This window comes from Balaenoptera acutorostrata, chromosome 4 (assembly GCF_949987535.1).
Source record: "Balaenoptera acutorostrata chromosome 4, mBalAcu1.1, whole genome shotgun sequence".
Lineage (NCBI taxonomy): Eukaryota > Metazoa > Chordata > Mammalia > Artiodactyla > Balaenopteridae > Balaenoptera > Balaenoptera acutorostrata.
The window spans coordinates 81,019,665-81,032,464 of record NC_080067.1 but is presented as its reverse complement, the minus strand read 5'-3'; the positions used below and the strand labels follow the sequence as shown (position 1 = coordinate 81,032,464).

The window sequence follows — 12,800 nt, the reverse complement described above, 5'->3', positions numbered from 1 at the left end:
GTTTTTAGAAAAGGCTAAGTCTGTTTACCTCTTCTTGTCTACATCTCATTGGTCTCTTCAAAGAAAATCGTAGCTGATTTAACAGACATGATTTAACTGAAGAAATTCTCCTATCACTGCCCTCCCCTTGTCAATTCACATTTGATGGTCCTACGAGTGAGGATTTTCTTTCCTCACTGCTTGTTTGGTGTAGAATTGCGATGATTAGCTTTACGTCTGGAGCTCTTACCCAGAGATCAGTCACTTTGACGGTGTTCATTATGTCTGGGAAATTGGCGGCCCCTGACACCAAGCACATCCTAATTGCCTGGGAAGGTGGCGACTCTGGGCTCCCTGCTGCAGGAAGATGGGAGTCTCTGGCCTCCTGGTGCTTCCCTGAAGTTCGGTGAGGACAGCCTTGGTTACTGATCCACCAAGTTGGCTGTGGCTGGGCTGGGGGGACACGAGGACTTCCAGACCACTTTCCCATGTACACTTCTCTGAGGCTATTCATTCTTCTCTTTTCAGAGTCTGGAAGGAGGCTCGTACCGGGGGAGCTTGAAAGACCCCACAGGCTGCCTGAATGAGGGCATGACCCCACCCACACCTCCTAGAAACCTGGAAGAAGAACAGAAAGCCAAGGCCCTGAGAGGCAGGATGTAAGTGCTTCCCCAGACTCCAGCCTGGTGCACGTGTGTGCAATGGACAAGGGACGGGGTCCTGTGAAGTTTGGGGAGAATTAAGGATTCCCCACACTGTGTTTCCTTTGACACCATTCATTCTAAGTAAAGGTCTATACAGTGTGACATTGATCAACAACGAGCTGTTTGGCACTGACTTTAAGGATTTTCAGCTGAAATATTTTCTGTAAGATAGGGGCTGTTACTGACAGTGTGGTTGTAACCAAGTCTGTTAGAAATTTAAAGCATGCTGATAAAAAAGAGAACAACAAAGGTCAGGGAACTATGGGACCATTACTGTGGCCCCGTATCAAAGACTCCGTGTTAGAAAGTCTGATGGAGTTTCATCTGAGGAAACGTTTCCCCTGATGTAGGAAAGTAACGTATAGGAAAAGGGAGCTGTTGGGCTACCAGACTGGGTTCTAGCTCCACCCCTTCTCCAGCGGTTTTATTTATTTAAAAAAAAATTTTTTATATAGTAATATTTGTTTTTTGGGGGGTTTTTTTAGCCCAATTTTTAAAAATTGAGATACCGTTGATGTGCAATATTACATAAGTTGCAGGTGTACAACATAGTGATTCACAAACTTTAAACGTTATACTTCATTTATAGTTATTATAAAATATTGGCTATATTTCCCTGTGTTATACAATATATCCTTGCTTATTTATTTTACACATAATAGTTTGTACTTCTTAATCCCCTACTACTATCTTGCCCCTCCCCCTTCCCTCTCCCCACTGGTAACCACTAGTTTGTTCTCTATATCTGTGAGTCTGTTTCCTTTTTGTTATATTCACTAGTTTGTTTTATTTTTTAGATTCCATATATAAGTGATATCATACAGTATTTGTCTTTCTCTGTCTGACTTATTTCACTGTGGGCTGAGTTCCAAGAGAACCTCTTTACTTTTCGAATGGTTAGGGGTAAATACAATTCACATTGCAGTCCATTCACAAGAACCCATATGTTTTGCAAGGTTTGAGTTATCTACAGTGATGTTAAGTCAATCTTCGGTTACTTAATTTGATCAAGAAGATAGCAACACCATTACTGCAAAACCGCAATCCCTCCAAAACTTCAGTTTTGTTGTTTAGGGTTTCATTCTGTGTTGCACGAAGAGCTGCTGATGAGTCTTGCACATAACTTGATGTGTGAGAGATGGTAAGCACAGTGAGAATGGGATAGGCAGGCGGAAAAGGTCCCGCCCTGTTGCTAATTAGCCTACCCTTCTGCCTTGAACTCGTCACTCCTTTAGCCTGGTCATAGACAAGAAGATTAGCAAAAATAAAGGAGGCCAGGTCCTTCTGTTGCCTGCAGATAGACAAAGTGACCATTTATGACTGTTACCAAGGAAACATCATAGCTAGGGCCTGGCCCCAGAGCAGGGCTGTCACCTCCTAATGGAAATGAGCAAGTGTCTTGTAAGCGCTCTGGTTCCATATTTACCCCCTGAACTTTATGGGTGCTCAGGGGAACCCCAAGAATAGAATAGAGGTAAAGAAATACCATCCCCAAAGGGAAATTTCTTAGGACTTGTACAAAGCTGCTTCTCCTTAGCTTTTCACTTTTTACATAGATGAGGCAGGATTGGAGTTGATGTTCCAGTCTTGTCAAGCCAAAGCAAAACTTATACCAGGAAGGTGAAAGCTTACATTAGGGAGGTAACCTTTAAGGTGACAGGTGTTCCTTGGCAAAGCTTATCTCTACTCTTGTAAAAGGGCCTATGAACAGTCATTTAAGTCATTGTCTTGCTTCCAGACATGATATTGTCTAATTTTGCTCCAACAGCCAAAGGTTTGTTGCCTCTTTCACCCAATTCACTCATTTCTTCCCCCTCTTCTCACTCTCTCACCCTCCTCCACATATTTCCACATCCTGCAGTGTCCCAAAAATCCAGGTGTTAGAATGAGTCATTCCTTTTACTGTATATTGCCCTTATTCTGCTATACTTTATGGTCACGATGAAAGAGAGGATATGAAGGTGTTTAATTGTAAACACCATGTGAAGCTGGAGGCTGGGAAGGGATAGAGAACTGAGACTCAACCCAGTAAGCCCTCAAAAGGTTTAATGAGAGCTCCATGGAGAGAAGATGTAAACAGACAGTTATTTGTCCAGGAGAAGAAAAAAGCCAAGAATGGACTTAATTGTCTTCAAGTTTTAGCCACTCATTTATTCAACAAATATTTGTTGAGCACCTGTTACGTACCAAGTGCTTGGCATACAGCAGTGAATAAAACAAACAATAACAACAAAAGAAAAGTCCATGCTCTCATGACATGTTTACATTCTAATGGGAGAAATCATACAATAAACAAAATTTAAAATAAATCATGTAGTATGTTAGAAGCTGGAAAAAAAGGAAAAAATAGTAAGGGAGATCGGGAGTACGGATGAGGCCATGTTGCGGCTTTAAATGGTTCTGACCAAAGTGGTCTGCACAAAGACCAGAAGGAGGTAAGGAACTAGCCTTTAGCCATGGAGGAAAAGTATTCTCGACACAGGCAACAGCCAGTGCAAAGGCTGTAAGAGATTTTCTGTGGAAGACCAGCCATTCCCTACCATTGTGAAGGACAGAGGTCAGAAGTAGGTCTGACCTGTAGCTGGAAGAAGTTTAGTTGGACCAAAGAATAACATTTACTTTGTAAATAACCTTTACTCATAAGAACTGAATATGAAAAAAATTGCTTTATTGTCAGTTCAGTTTATTTGGCAATTGATTGTGTACTGCCTTGAGATGCCTGTAGCATAAATCTTTTATGTACCTTTTCAGAATGTCTTTTAATGTGTCATTATCTCTCCAAGTGTTTTTCATCAGCTCTTCAAGGGAGGAGATGCTAGGTCCACTGGCAGCACCTTGTCTAATTCTCTTCCCTAGAGGCTGGAAATCCCAGGACACCCTTCAATGTCAGCAGGTAGCTTAGCATAGAAATACCACCCAGAGGCAGAGAGCTGGACTTCATCTCCAGAAGGCCCTTCTAGCCCCAAATTCCCACTCTAACTTTCCTGTGGTTTTTCTTCTACCACTTTCTTCCAAGTGGTAACTCAGACCATGCTAAAGATACATTTAAATGCTTTTATTTGGCCTTGCCGGTTCCTTCCTGTGGCCTGAAACACATAACTGTGTGTATCAGAGAGAGGGAGCTGGTTGGAAGTGTTGGGCGTGCTGATAAAGAAGCCTGTGTTAACCCATTGCCCTGAGGCTCTAGGCCCGGGGATTCGGTGGCTTCTCTGTGCTGTATGGACAAGAATTTCAGAAGAATTGCTTCCTGGGTTCAGAACGGCTACTACCCTTGGGCTGGGGCCCCTCTTTGACATCCTAGAACTTGATCCCTTCTGCCACTCGGGTCAAAAATGCAGTTGTGAGGCTCCGGGCTAAACTCTTGCCAACTTAGATAATACAAATCAGACTCCATTCAGCTGCGTACACCTACCCTGCCCCTGTGCACAGCCATACGTGTTTTATGTCCAGCTCTTTACTGTCTGGACAGGGAGAAAGAAGTGTTTGGGTTTGACACCTCAGGGACTCCAGAGAGCCAGTCTGAGTAGTTTAACCAGGCAGCGGGCGACAGTGAAAGAGCAGAGTCTTTGGACTCTTGTACAACTGGGTTCCAATCCCAGCTCTGCTTCTCACGTTGTCATCTTGGGCGATACTGCCTCAGTATTTCCATCCACATACACTAGGGCTTATAGTACTTACCTTCTCATAAGCTTGAGAAAAGCCAGATGAAGCAACTGGCACAAAAGCAAATGTTCTAAGAGGAAGAAATCATTACAAGAAAGAAACCAAGAAAGTAAATGTCCTCGTAGTGATTAAATCACACATCTGGTGGGGATGGGGACGTGGCCGCATTGAAAGGGGTGATTAGGGAATCTTTCTGGCCTTGACGGGGGATTTTTGCAGGCCAGTTACCACGGACGCCTATCTGAATAACTGTAGCTTCTATATCTCAAACACTTCACTTGATGACAGTGTCTCTGAGGCCCAAAGGTTGCTTATCAGACAAATGTCTTTCTCTTCTTGTTAAGCAAAGAACAGAGCTGACACGAAGGAGGAAAAGCCTCATGCTGATCCCTTGGCTTTGAAGCTCTCATAACTCAGTTTCGCCCAAGTGACTGTTACTCCTTCTGCCTTGTGTCTGTACAACTATTCAGTTATAGGTGAGGGAGGAGGAAGCATAAGGAAGAGGAAGACAGATGCTGGGCTGTGAGCGTTGTTCTTCTGGCTGTCGCTGCCATCTGGGAAAGCCTTCTCAGCCCCGGTGCCCTCAGCTCCTCAGCAGCGGGGGCCTCTCATCCAGAGGGCATCAGCCAGCACCTCCCCCAGGGTGCCCAGCGTGGGTTTGGGTGGTCTTGTCATAGAGACGCCGAAGTAACTTTCCTGTGACCTTCAGTGTGAAGATTTCTTGCTTCACAGTGAAGAGGAACCCTCACTGTTCTTAATCTCCTGCTCAGGTTTGTCCTGAATGAACTGGTACAGACAGAGAAAGACTATGTCAAGGATCTGGGGATTGTGGTAGAGGTGAGTACATGGCCCAGGGCGGGTCTGTGGTCACCCAACCAGTGGCATATTGGACCCTACCTGGGCCCTGCGGTGTTTTTTTTTGGTTTTGTTTTATTTATTTGTTTGTTTATTTATTTTTATTTACTTTTTGGCTGCATTGGGTCTTCGTTGCTGCGCACGGGCTTTCTCTAGTTGCAGTGAGCGGGGGCTGCTCTTCGTTGCGGTGCGCAGGCTTCTCATTGTGGTGTCTTCTCTTGTTGCAGAGCACGGGCTCTAGGCGTGCGGGCTTCAGTAGTTGTGGCTTGTGGGCTCAGTAGTTGTGGCTTGTGGGCTCCAGAGCACAGGCTCAGTAGTTGTGGCACATGGGCTTAGTTTCTCCGCGGCATGTGGGATCTTCCCAGACCAGGGCTCGAACCTGTGTCCCCTGCATTGGCAGGCAGATTCTTAACCACTGTGCCACCAGGGAAATCCCGGCCCCAAGGTGATTTAACTTGACAGTATGTATTTTACTCTCCCTGGGTATTTGTAGAGATGAAACTAAAAATGGTAGTAGATCAAATAGAATATGTAGGTAAGTTTTTTTCTTTTCCCCTTGAAATATTATGAGAGATTTAGAGGAGGGTAGGGCCCCAAATGTTGCAGCCTCTTAGTTAGACCTGAATCCAGTTCACCTTGTTTTAGGTGACCAAGTTATTGTCTCCAGAGCTTTTCATTGGTGTCTAACCAATATATATGCTAGTTATAAATATATATATATCTCTCTAACCATAAATATAAGAATATGCAGACATATATTCTTCAGTTATGAGCCACCGTGGGCACTAAGCAAGTCAAGCAGGTCACTCTTAGTGAAACCTTGGGGCTTCTATGTTTCCCTAGTTTGCTACCAAGAGGACAAAGAAAAAACCACCAATAAGGCAAGATTGGCAGGTCCACAGTTAAAAGTCAACTTGATAGTAAATAAAACAGCTCTCTCCATAGGAGTTTACTTTAGGGGGATTTAGACACTTGGAGGAAAAAGTCTAAGAAAGTAAATGGATAATTTAGATGCCTTAGAGCCCTGCTGTTAATCATCTTAAACGACAGGATGTGAAGTCTAAAAAGTGAATGCCTGATATCTGAATCACCTGCTGGTTCCTTACATTGGGTCTGTAAGCCCCCATCCTATGCAGTCTGCTGATTTAGGGGTTCGTATTTACCTGTCCTGAACCTTGGATACACAGACTAGCCTGGCATATAGAAGACTTGAATTCTAACTTGTGGGAAGTTATCCTCTTTTCCAAGGTGGGATGGGGGCAGCTAGGGGTGTAGCAGCCTCCATAAGCAGTCTAGCCTGGAAGTGGAAGGCTTGGGAATCTGCAGACTGAGGTCCAGGGAAGTCAGACATCAGTGGTGTGACTTAGACAAATCACATAATTCCCCATGCACTGGCTTTCTCATCTTTCGATGGGGATAAATGCTGGTACAACCTCAGAACCTGATTTTAAAACTGAGATAAGATTATATATGATAGCACTTTACAGAATCTAAAGTATTCACATATTAAGACTTATTTCTAGGTCAAACACATCTAGTTTTAAGCCTTTAAAGATGTAATTAATTGGATTGGGAGATGGGAGAAGAACAGGCAACTATTTCTTCTTTGTCCTGCTTTCTTACGGGGGCTGGAGACAAAGAAAGGGACCAAGAACTTCACAGAAGTTTTGTCTGTCCCTCTGCACAAGGGTGAAGTCCTGGTTGAGTGCGGAGAAACCACGGAAGCCCTTGCCCTCCTCCTTACACGCAGGGGGGGCGGCTTCCACGGGGCTGCAGGGTGGGTCTCGGCCCAGAAAGCCTCCTCGTGAAAATGCTTTACTCACCATTGCCTCCGCCCCGCAGGGCTTCATGAAGAGAATAGAAGAAAAGGGTGTCCCTGAGGACATGCGAGGAAAGGATAAAATCGTGTTTGGAAATATTCACCAGATTTATGATTGGCATAAGGAGTAAGTGCTACGTTGCCCTGAGGATCAGGGGGTCTTGGAATCCAGGACTCTCCTCTCCTCCCCCTGTGTCTGACCTTAGGGGTGGGGTTTGGGGAGAATCTTGTGTCATTCATCTCACCATTGAGAAATGATACAGTTCTGAAGAATGTGCCTTCCTTCTCTTCTCTCCATCCTTTTGTAGTGTTTTCCTGGGTGAACTGGAAAAATGTATCCAGGAGCAAGACAGACTGGCACAGCTCTTTATTAAATATGTGAGTGTTGCCCTGCGGCCCCTCCGCTCCCCCTGCCACCAGGCTCATTTGCATGTATTTTACTGTCCCTTCCCTCCTCTGCTCTCCCTTCTCATCCCTCTCTGAGCTGTTGGGGTTTTTTCTCTGGCAGTTTGGAAGATGGGCTCTTGCCCCCTGTGTTTACTCTTCTGTCCTTGGTGCGTCCCCAGAGCATGGGCCACATCTTTGTCCTTTGTCTCTCCGCCCGTAGACCAGCTTAGCACTCTGAGATGATGCAGCGCAAGGCACAGCTGCCTGAGCGCCTTTCCCTCTGCCTTTGCAGGAGCGGAAGCTGCACATCTACGTGTGGTACTGCCAGAATAAGCCGCGCTCCGAGTACATCGTCGCTGAGTACGATGCCTACTTTGAAGTAAGCTGCTCGGGCTTGGCTGAACCACGATCAGGCCGGGACCGCCCCATTCACAAACACCAGCCGTCATCCGTCCACGCGTGGCCCCCTCACGGCACTGTCCATCCCTCAGGACAGGCAGGGCTGCCTCAACAGAGCCGTTAGCTTCTTGGCTAAGTTCTCGTCAGCTCCTCCCCGCTTTTAGAGCCCCCGCTGGCAGAACGACTCTGTAACGCAGAGACCGCTGCAGAAGCTCCGGTCCTCCTTCCGTGACCCCGGAGCCCACTGTGCCCACGCCCTTCCTCAGCGGGCCCTGGAGGCTGCTTGCTGAGGACCCTCCTCCCGGAGGTGCTCACAGCACCTTGTACGTAGCCTCTGCTCCCGTTCCCTGAGGCCCGGCAAGCACCTCAAAGTGTTTGTTCTGCCCCAACCTGGAGGTGTTTATTTTGCTGGAGGAGAGGCAACACCATCACCTGGAAAGAGCCCTTGCCTGAGTGTTTGCAGATCTGAGTTGAGGGCCCAGCCCGTAGGCTTGTGATGTCCCAGGGGAAGCCCTTCATTTCTGACTTGGCCGTGGTGTGGGAGAGAGAGCAGAACACCCATGCTAGCTTGTCCCTGGGACTGGGGTAAGGACACAGAGTGTGGCAGAGCTTGATAGGTAAGAAGGTGATGGTGAGGTGTGCTTTGTCGTCAATAACAAAATGAGCTATTGCGTAGGCAATTCTACCCATTGCGTGGTTTGAAGATTCTAAACCTTTATTGGCAGACACCAAGACCTGCCGTCCTTGCCTTTGAACCCCTACCCAGAGCACCCCAATCCTTTGGTTCCTTTTCCCCTAATGTAGCTCCCTTGTGTTCCAGGAGGTGAAACAGGAGATAAGTCAAAGGCTGACACTTAGCGACTTCCTTATCAAGCCCATTCAGAGAATAACAAAATATCAGCTGCTCCTCAAGGTAAGCGGGCTGTGAGCCCCGCTCAGGGCCAGAACAGGGTCTTCATCAGGCTCTGAGTTAGGGAGCAGGTCAGCTCGAGGTTCTGTCTCCACCACACTTGCCCTGTGAACTAGCTGGGGGCATGTGTGGGTTTTTACCTTTTACCAGCTGGTTATTTGTGTCAGCTTTGCCCCTGAATAAATTGCATGCCTGTTGTTCCTTCCTTAAGGTTGGTGGTTATTTGATTTTCTTTTTTCCAAATCACTTTCTTACCTTGTTGCCATCACTGACTGACTTGGTACCTTTAAAAACTAAAAAATAATAAGAGCATAAAATCAGAGTAGGATACACAGAGAAAGAAAAGGAAAGGCAAAGCCCTAGGAACCTTAGATGAGTAAAACCTAAAATTTGATCATTTTTTTACTTTTTAAAATCATTTAGTTTGACTTGTCTTACAGAAATATGAAGCAAATGAGAGATTTGACAGTCCTTTGTCCCTTTCCTTCTTGTCATCATTCCCCTTTTGTCCCTATTCACACACTTTCTCTCCCCTTCACCCCTCCCGCCCTTTTCCCATAGCTTTGAATCTTTGAATATTCTGGGGCTTTTCTCTGTGTGATTACATCCACCATGACTCACAGCTTCATATCTCAGCTACTACAAAGCATTGCCATCTCTGTGAGGAAGGAAAGTCTCCTGAGTGTCATCTTGGTTTTTACGATGCTACGTTTTTTATAGGGCTCTATTTTCCTAACTGGTTTCACTCTCCCTGCTTCCCCCACTTGCTAGGACTTCCTGAGATACAGCGAGAAGGCTGGTTTGGAGTGTTCTGATATCGAGGTGAGTTTTCTGCTTGTAATGCTGGTGGCTCTTATGGGACAGTATTGGATGTCTGCCCCTAAAGGGGAAAGATGGGCTCTGGGGAATGGAGAGTCCAGGCTGGCTCCTCTCAGACAGCAAGAGCCCCTTGCAAACAGCTGCCCAGCAGGATGTGAAGTGGCAAGTATTAAGGAGCACATTGAACGTTTTTTGAGAATCCGGTCCTGGGCCAGACCAGAGCTTAGCCCCGCTCATGTCCTCCTTGTGGCTCCCAGTGACATGTGGTGGGAAAGGGTGGTGTTTGAACCCTCTAACATCCTGCAGAGATTGGGTGTTTCATTGTGCAGCTTTATCCACGAATCCAGGTACTATTTGAGGCTGACATATAAATTACTCCATTTTCACTCCCTCCCCCGTCCCCGAGGATTACTCCCTAAGTGAAGTCCTTAGAGACAATGTCACCATGGGGATTATTTTAAGCCAGAGAGGTTACAGACCATTCTGGCAGGTTATTTTAGGTTAAAACCTCTAGTATTTCACAAGCGAGGCTAAGCTGTTGCTTCGGCAGCCAGGGAGCAACAAAGAGAAGAAAGAAAATGCAAGAAGGAAAGCAAATGGATAAACAGAAGTGGGAAGGTGAGGAAAAGGATGGGCTGGGTAGCATCCTCCCCGCGTGTGGTCGCTGATTCACGTGGAGCCCCTGCACGGATGACCAACACCCCCCAACTTAGAACAGGAAAGCCCTCCCTCCTCTGAAGTGGACAGCAGGGACCAGTGTCCTTTTCTAGGGTCAAGGAGCCCCCAGGAGGCCCCTGGCTTCCAGCATGGAGCTGCCGAGCCCCCTACCCGAGTTCCGCTCCCCGTCCTGACTGCTGTTGTTCTTTCCCACAGAAAGCAGTGGAGTTAATGTGCCTTGTTCCAAAACGCTGCAACGACATGATGAATCTGGGGCGCCTGCAGGGCTTTGAGGTGAGCCCTTAAGAAGGCTTCTTAGCCCTCTCCCTTCAGGGCAGCAGGAGCCCAGGCTTCCCTTTGAAGTCCTGTGCGCGTGTTCTCTGCCTCTCTCACTCACCGCGTTTGCCCTTGTGCCCGGGCCCCTTGGAATCACAGGCCTGGAAGGTGCACCTATTTAGGACCTCCAGTGATAGGGCAGTCAGAGGAAGTCAACCAAGCTGCAGTCAGGATTGCAAGGGGCTTGGAAAGACCCCAAATTCTTTATAGCTATGGACCTGCCAGTGACCTCTTCCCTTTTCTTGCTTGCTTGAGAAATGCCGGGAATGTGAGGGAGAGCAGGGCTACGTGATGGGAGTAGAACCAGAGGAAAAATGGAACACTTTTTTTTTGGAGAGGGTGGTTCTAGTAAACAGGTCTACATAGTGGCTGGCTTTTTAGTTAAACGAATGTTTAAAGCTCTAAAACATCACAGTGCACATTTCTGTTCTTTGACAAGAAGAATCAAGTCTTGGGAGAAACAGCTAGATGTACCCAGGGTTTGGATTTCAACGAATATGCTAGTGTGCTAGGGCTGCCATAACAAAGTACCACAGACTGGGTGGCTTAAACAGCAGAAATGTTATCATCTCACATTTCCAGAAGTTAGAAGTCCGAGATCAAAGTGTAGGCAAGGGTGGTTCCTTCTGAGTGCTGTGAGGAAAGGGTCTGTCCAGGCCTCCCTCCTTGGCTTGTAGATGGCCGTCTTCATGTTCACATGGCATTCTTCCTGTATCTTCACATCGTCTTCCTTCTGTACATATCTCTGTGTCCAAATTTCCCCTTTTTATAAAGACACCGACCATGTTTGATTAAGGCTCACCGTAATGACCTCTCTTTAACTTGATTCCCTTTGTAAAGGCTCTGTCTTTTGATAAGGTCGCATTCTGAGGTGCTGGGGGTTAAGACTTCAACATCCAAATTGGAGAGGGGATTCAATTCAACCCATAACAGTGAACCTTAGAAGAGCAAATTGACTTTCCTGGTTTAAACTTAATAAGTGGCTGTTATTAATTTATATCCAAACTTCTAACTAAACATAATCTGTTTTAAATATTAATACGATAAAACTGGAACTGATGCAGTTATTGACTGGTGCTTAGTTGTTGTTGAGCCCCTTAGAGAAAGATGTGGATCTTCTAATCCTGTTTCCCAGTAATCCTGCAAGATTTCATTATTCATTTTTTTTCTCTGGCTAAACTAGAATAAAATAGACATAAGGCAGACTGGTATACAAGTAAAGTTAGGAAATGCTATATTCAGGTTTGGGTTAACGAGTTGGATTCATGATGGTCTTGAGCCAAATTCTTCTGTCCTTTTTGCCCTTGCCGCCCATCCTGCTGTCCCTGTCTGATTTCCATTGATTTGTTGTGACCAGGAACTATGTGGAGGGTCCTTTCTGCTGTTCATTTTTTCACAGGTTCTTGTTCTCCACAGTAGACATGAGGCTTTCGAGAAGCAGGGTCATGCAGCAGAAATTCACCCCAAGTTCTCACACAGTGTTTCTTTAGTCATGCTAGATGACGTTTTACCTGTTCCCTTGGAATTATGCCAGATCTGAGCCTATTCTGAACAAAAGTAATTCCTTTTGCTCTTCATCCTTGGTGTCCCTGTCTTTTTCTGAGCAGGAGTCTGACTTGACTTTCTCTTGGTCTCTGGAGGAACTGACCACTGACAGGAGGAACAGCATCTGATGTACCTTCTGACCCAAGTCAGACTTCACAGGAACTGTGTTGTGCATGTTCGTGTGTCCACGGAAGGCCACACACAGGAGGGTGGAATTATTTTCTCTTTTAAATCGAACACCACCATCTCCTTTTTTCATCAAGCCCTAGAGAATATGCTTTGCATTCCTTCAGCTAATTGGCAAGGACCATGAACGTACTTCCATTCCTTCTGAAGTCCGTGGCTTTGGGTCAGGGAGAAGTTAGCCCCTTCCCTTAGATTCTCTCCCTTTTAAATCCTCTAGCTTTCCCTTTGGCATTGACAGGGCTCTAACTCATGGGTCAGGCTCTTTTGTAATATTAATAGAGCTTTTAGAGCTGGTCACTGGCTTAATATTAACTTTGGACCAGGGTAGAGATAAGCCTGTTTGGCTGCTGACCTTGACAGTAAGGAACCCCAATCCAAGCAGAGGGCAGGCGTTTCTCAGGAACATGAAAGGAAAATGGCCTGTGTGTTAGGTAATGTTTGGAACAAGGCATCACATACAGAGAATAGGCCACATTTGCACTAAAGGGCAAAAGTTGTCACCTGAGAGTACAGTTCAGAGGAGGCCCTCTGGCCACTATCT

The 12,800-nt window shown here is 46.1% G+C and overlaps 1 protein-coding gene across 1 annotated transcript in view; it reads left to right on the top strand.

Annotated features, from left to right (window-relative positions):
• Positions 1 to 12,800, top strand: part of KALRN (kalirin RhoGEF kinase) — a 605,233-nt gene that overhangs the window by 546,928 nt on the left and 45,505 nt on the right. The window contains exons 34-41 of the mRNA XM_057544931.1: positions 508 to 638; positions 5,117 to 5,183; positions 7,044 to 7,147; positions 7,329 to 7,398; positions 7,700 to 7,786; positions 8,627 to 8,719; positions 9,488 to 9,538; positions 10,409 to 10,486. Of these exons, the coding sequence (XP_057400914.1) occupies positions 508 to 638; positions 5,117 to 5,183; positions 7,044 to 7,147; positions 7,329 to 7,398; positions 7,700 to 7,786; positions 8,627 to 8,719; positions 9,488 to 9,538; positions 10,409 to 10,486 (681 nt within the window). The remainder of the gene's footprint in view (positions 1 to 507; positions 639 to 5,116; positions 5,184 to 7,043; positions 7,148 to 7,328; positions 7,399 to 7,699; positions 7,787 to 8,626; positions 8,720 to 9,487; positions 9,539 to 10,408; positions 10,487 to 12,800) is intronic.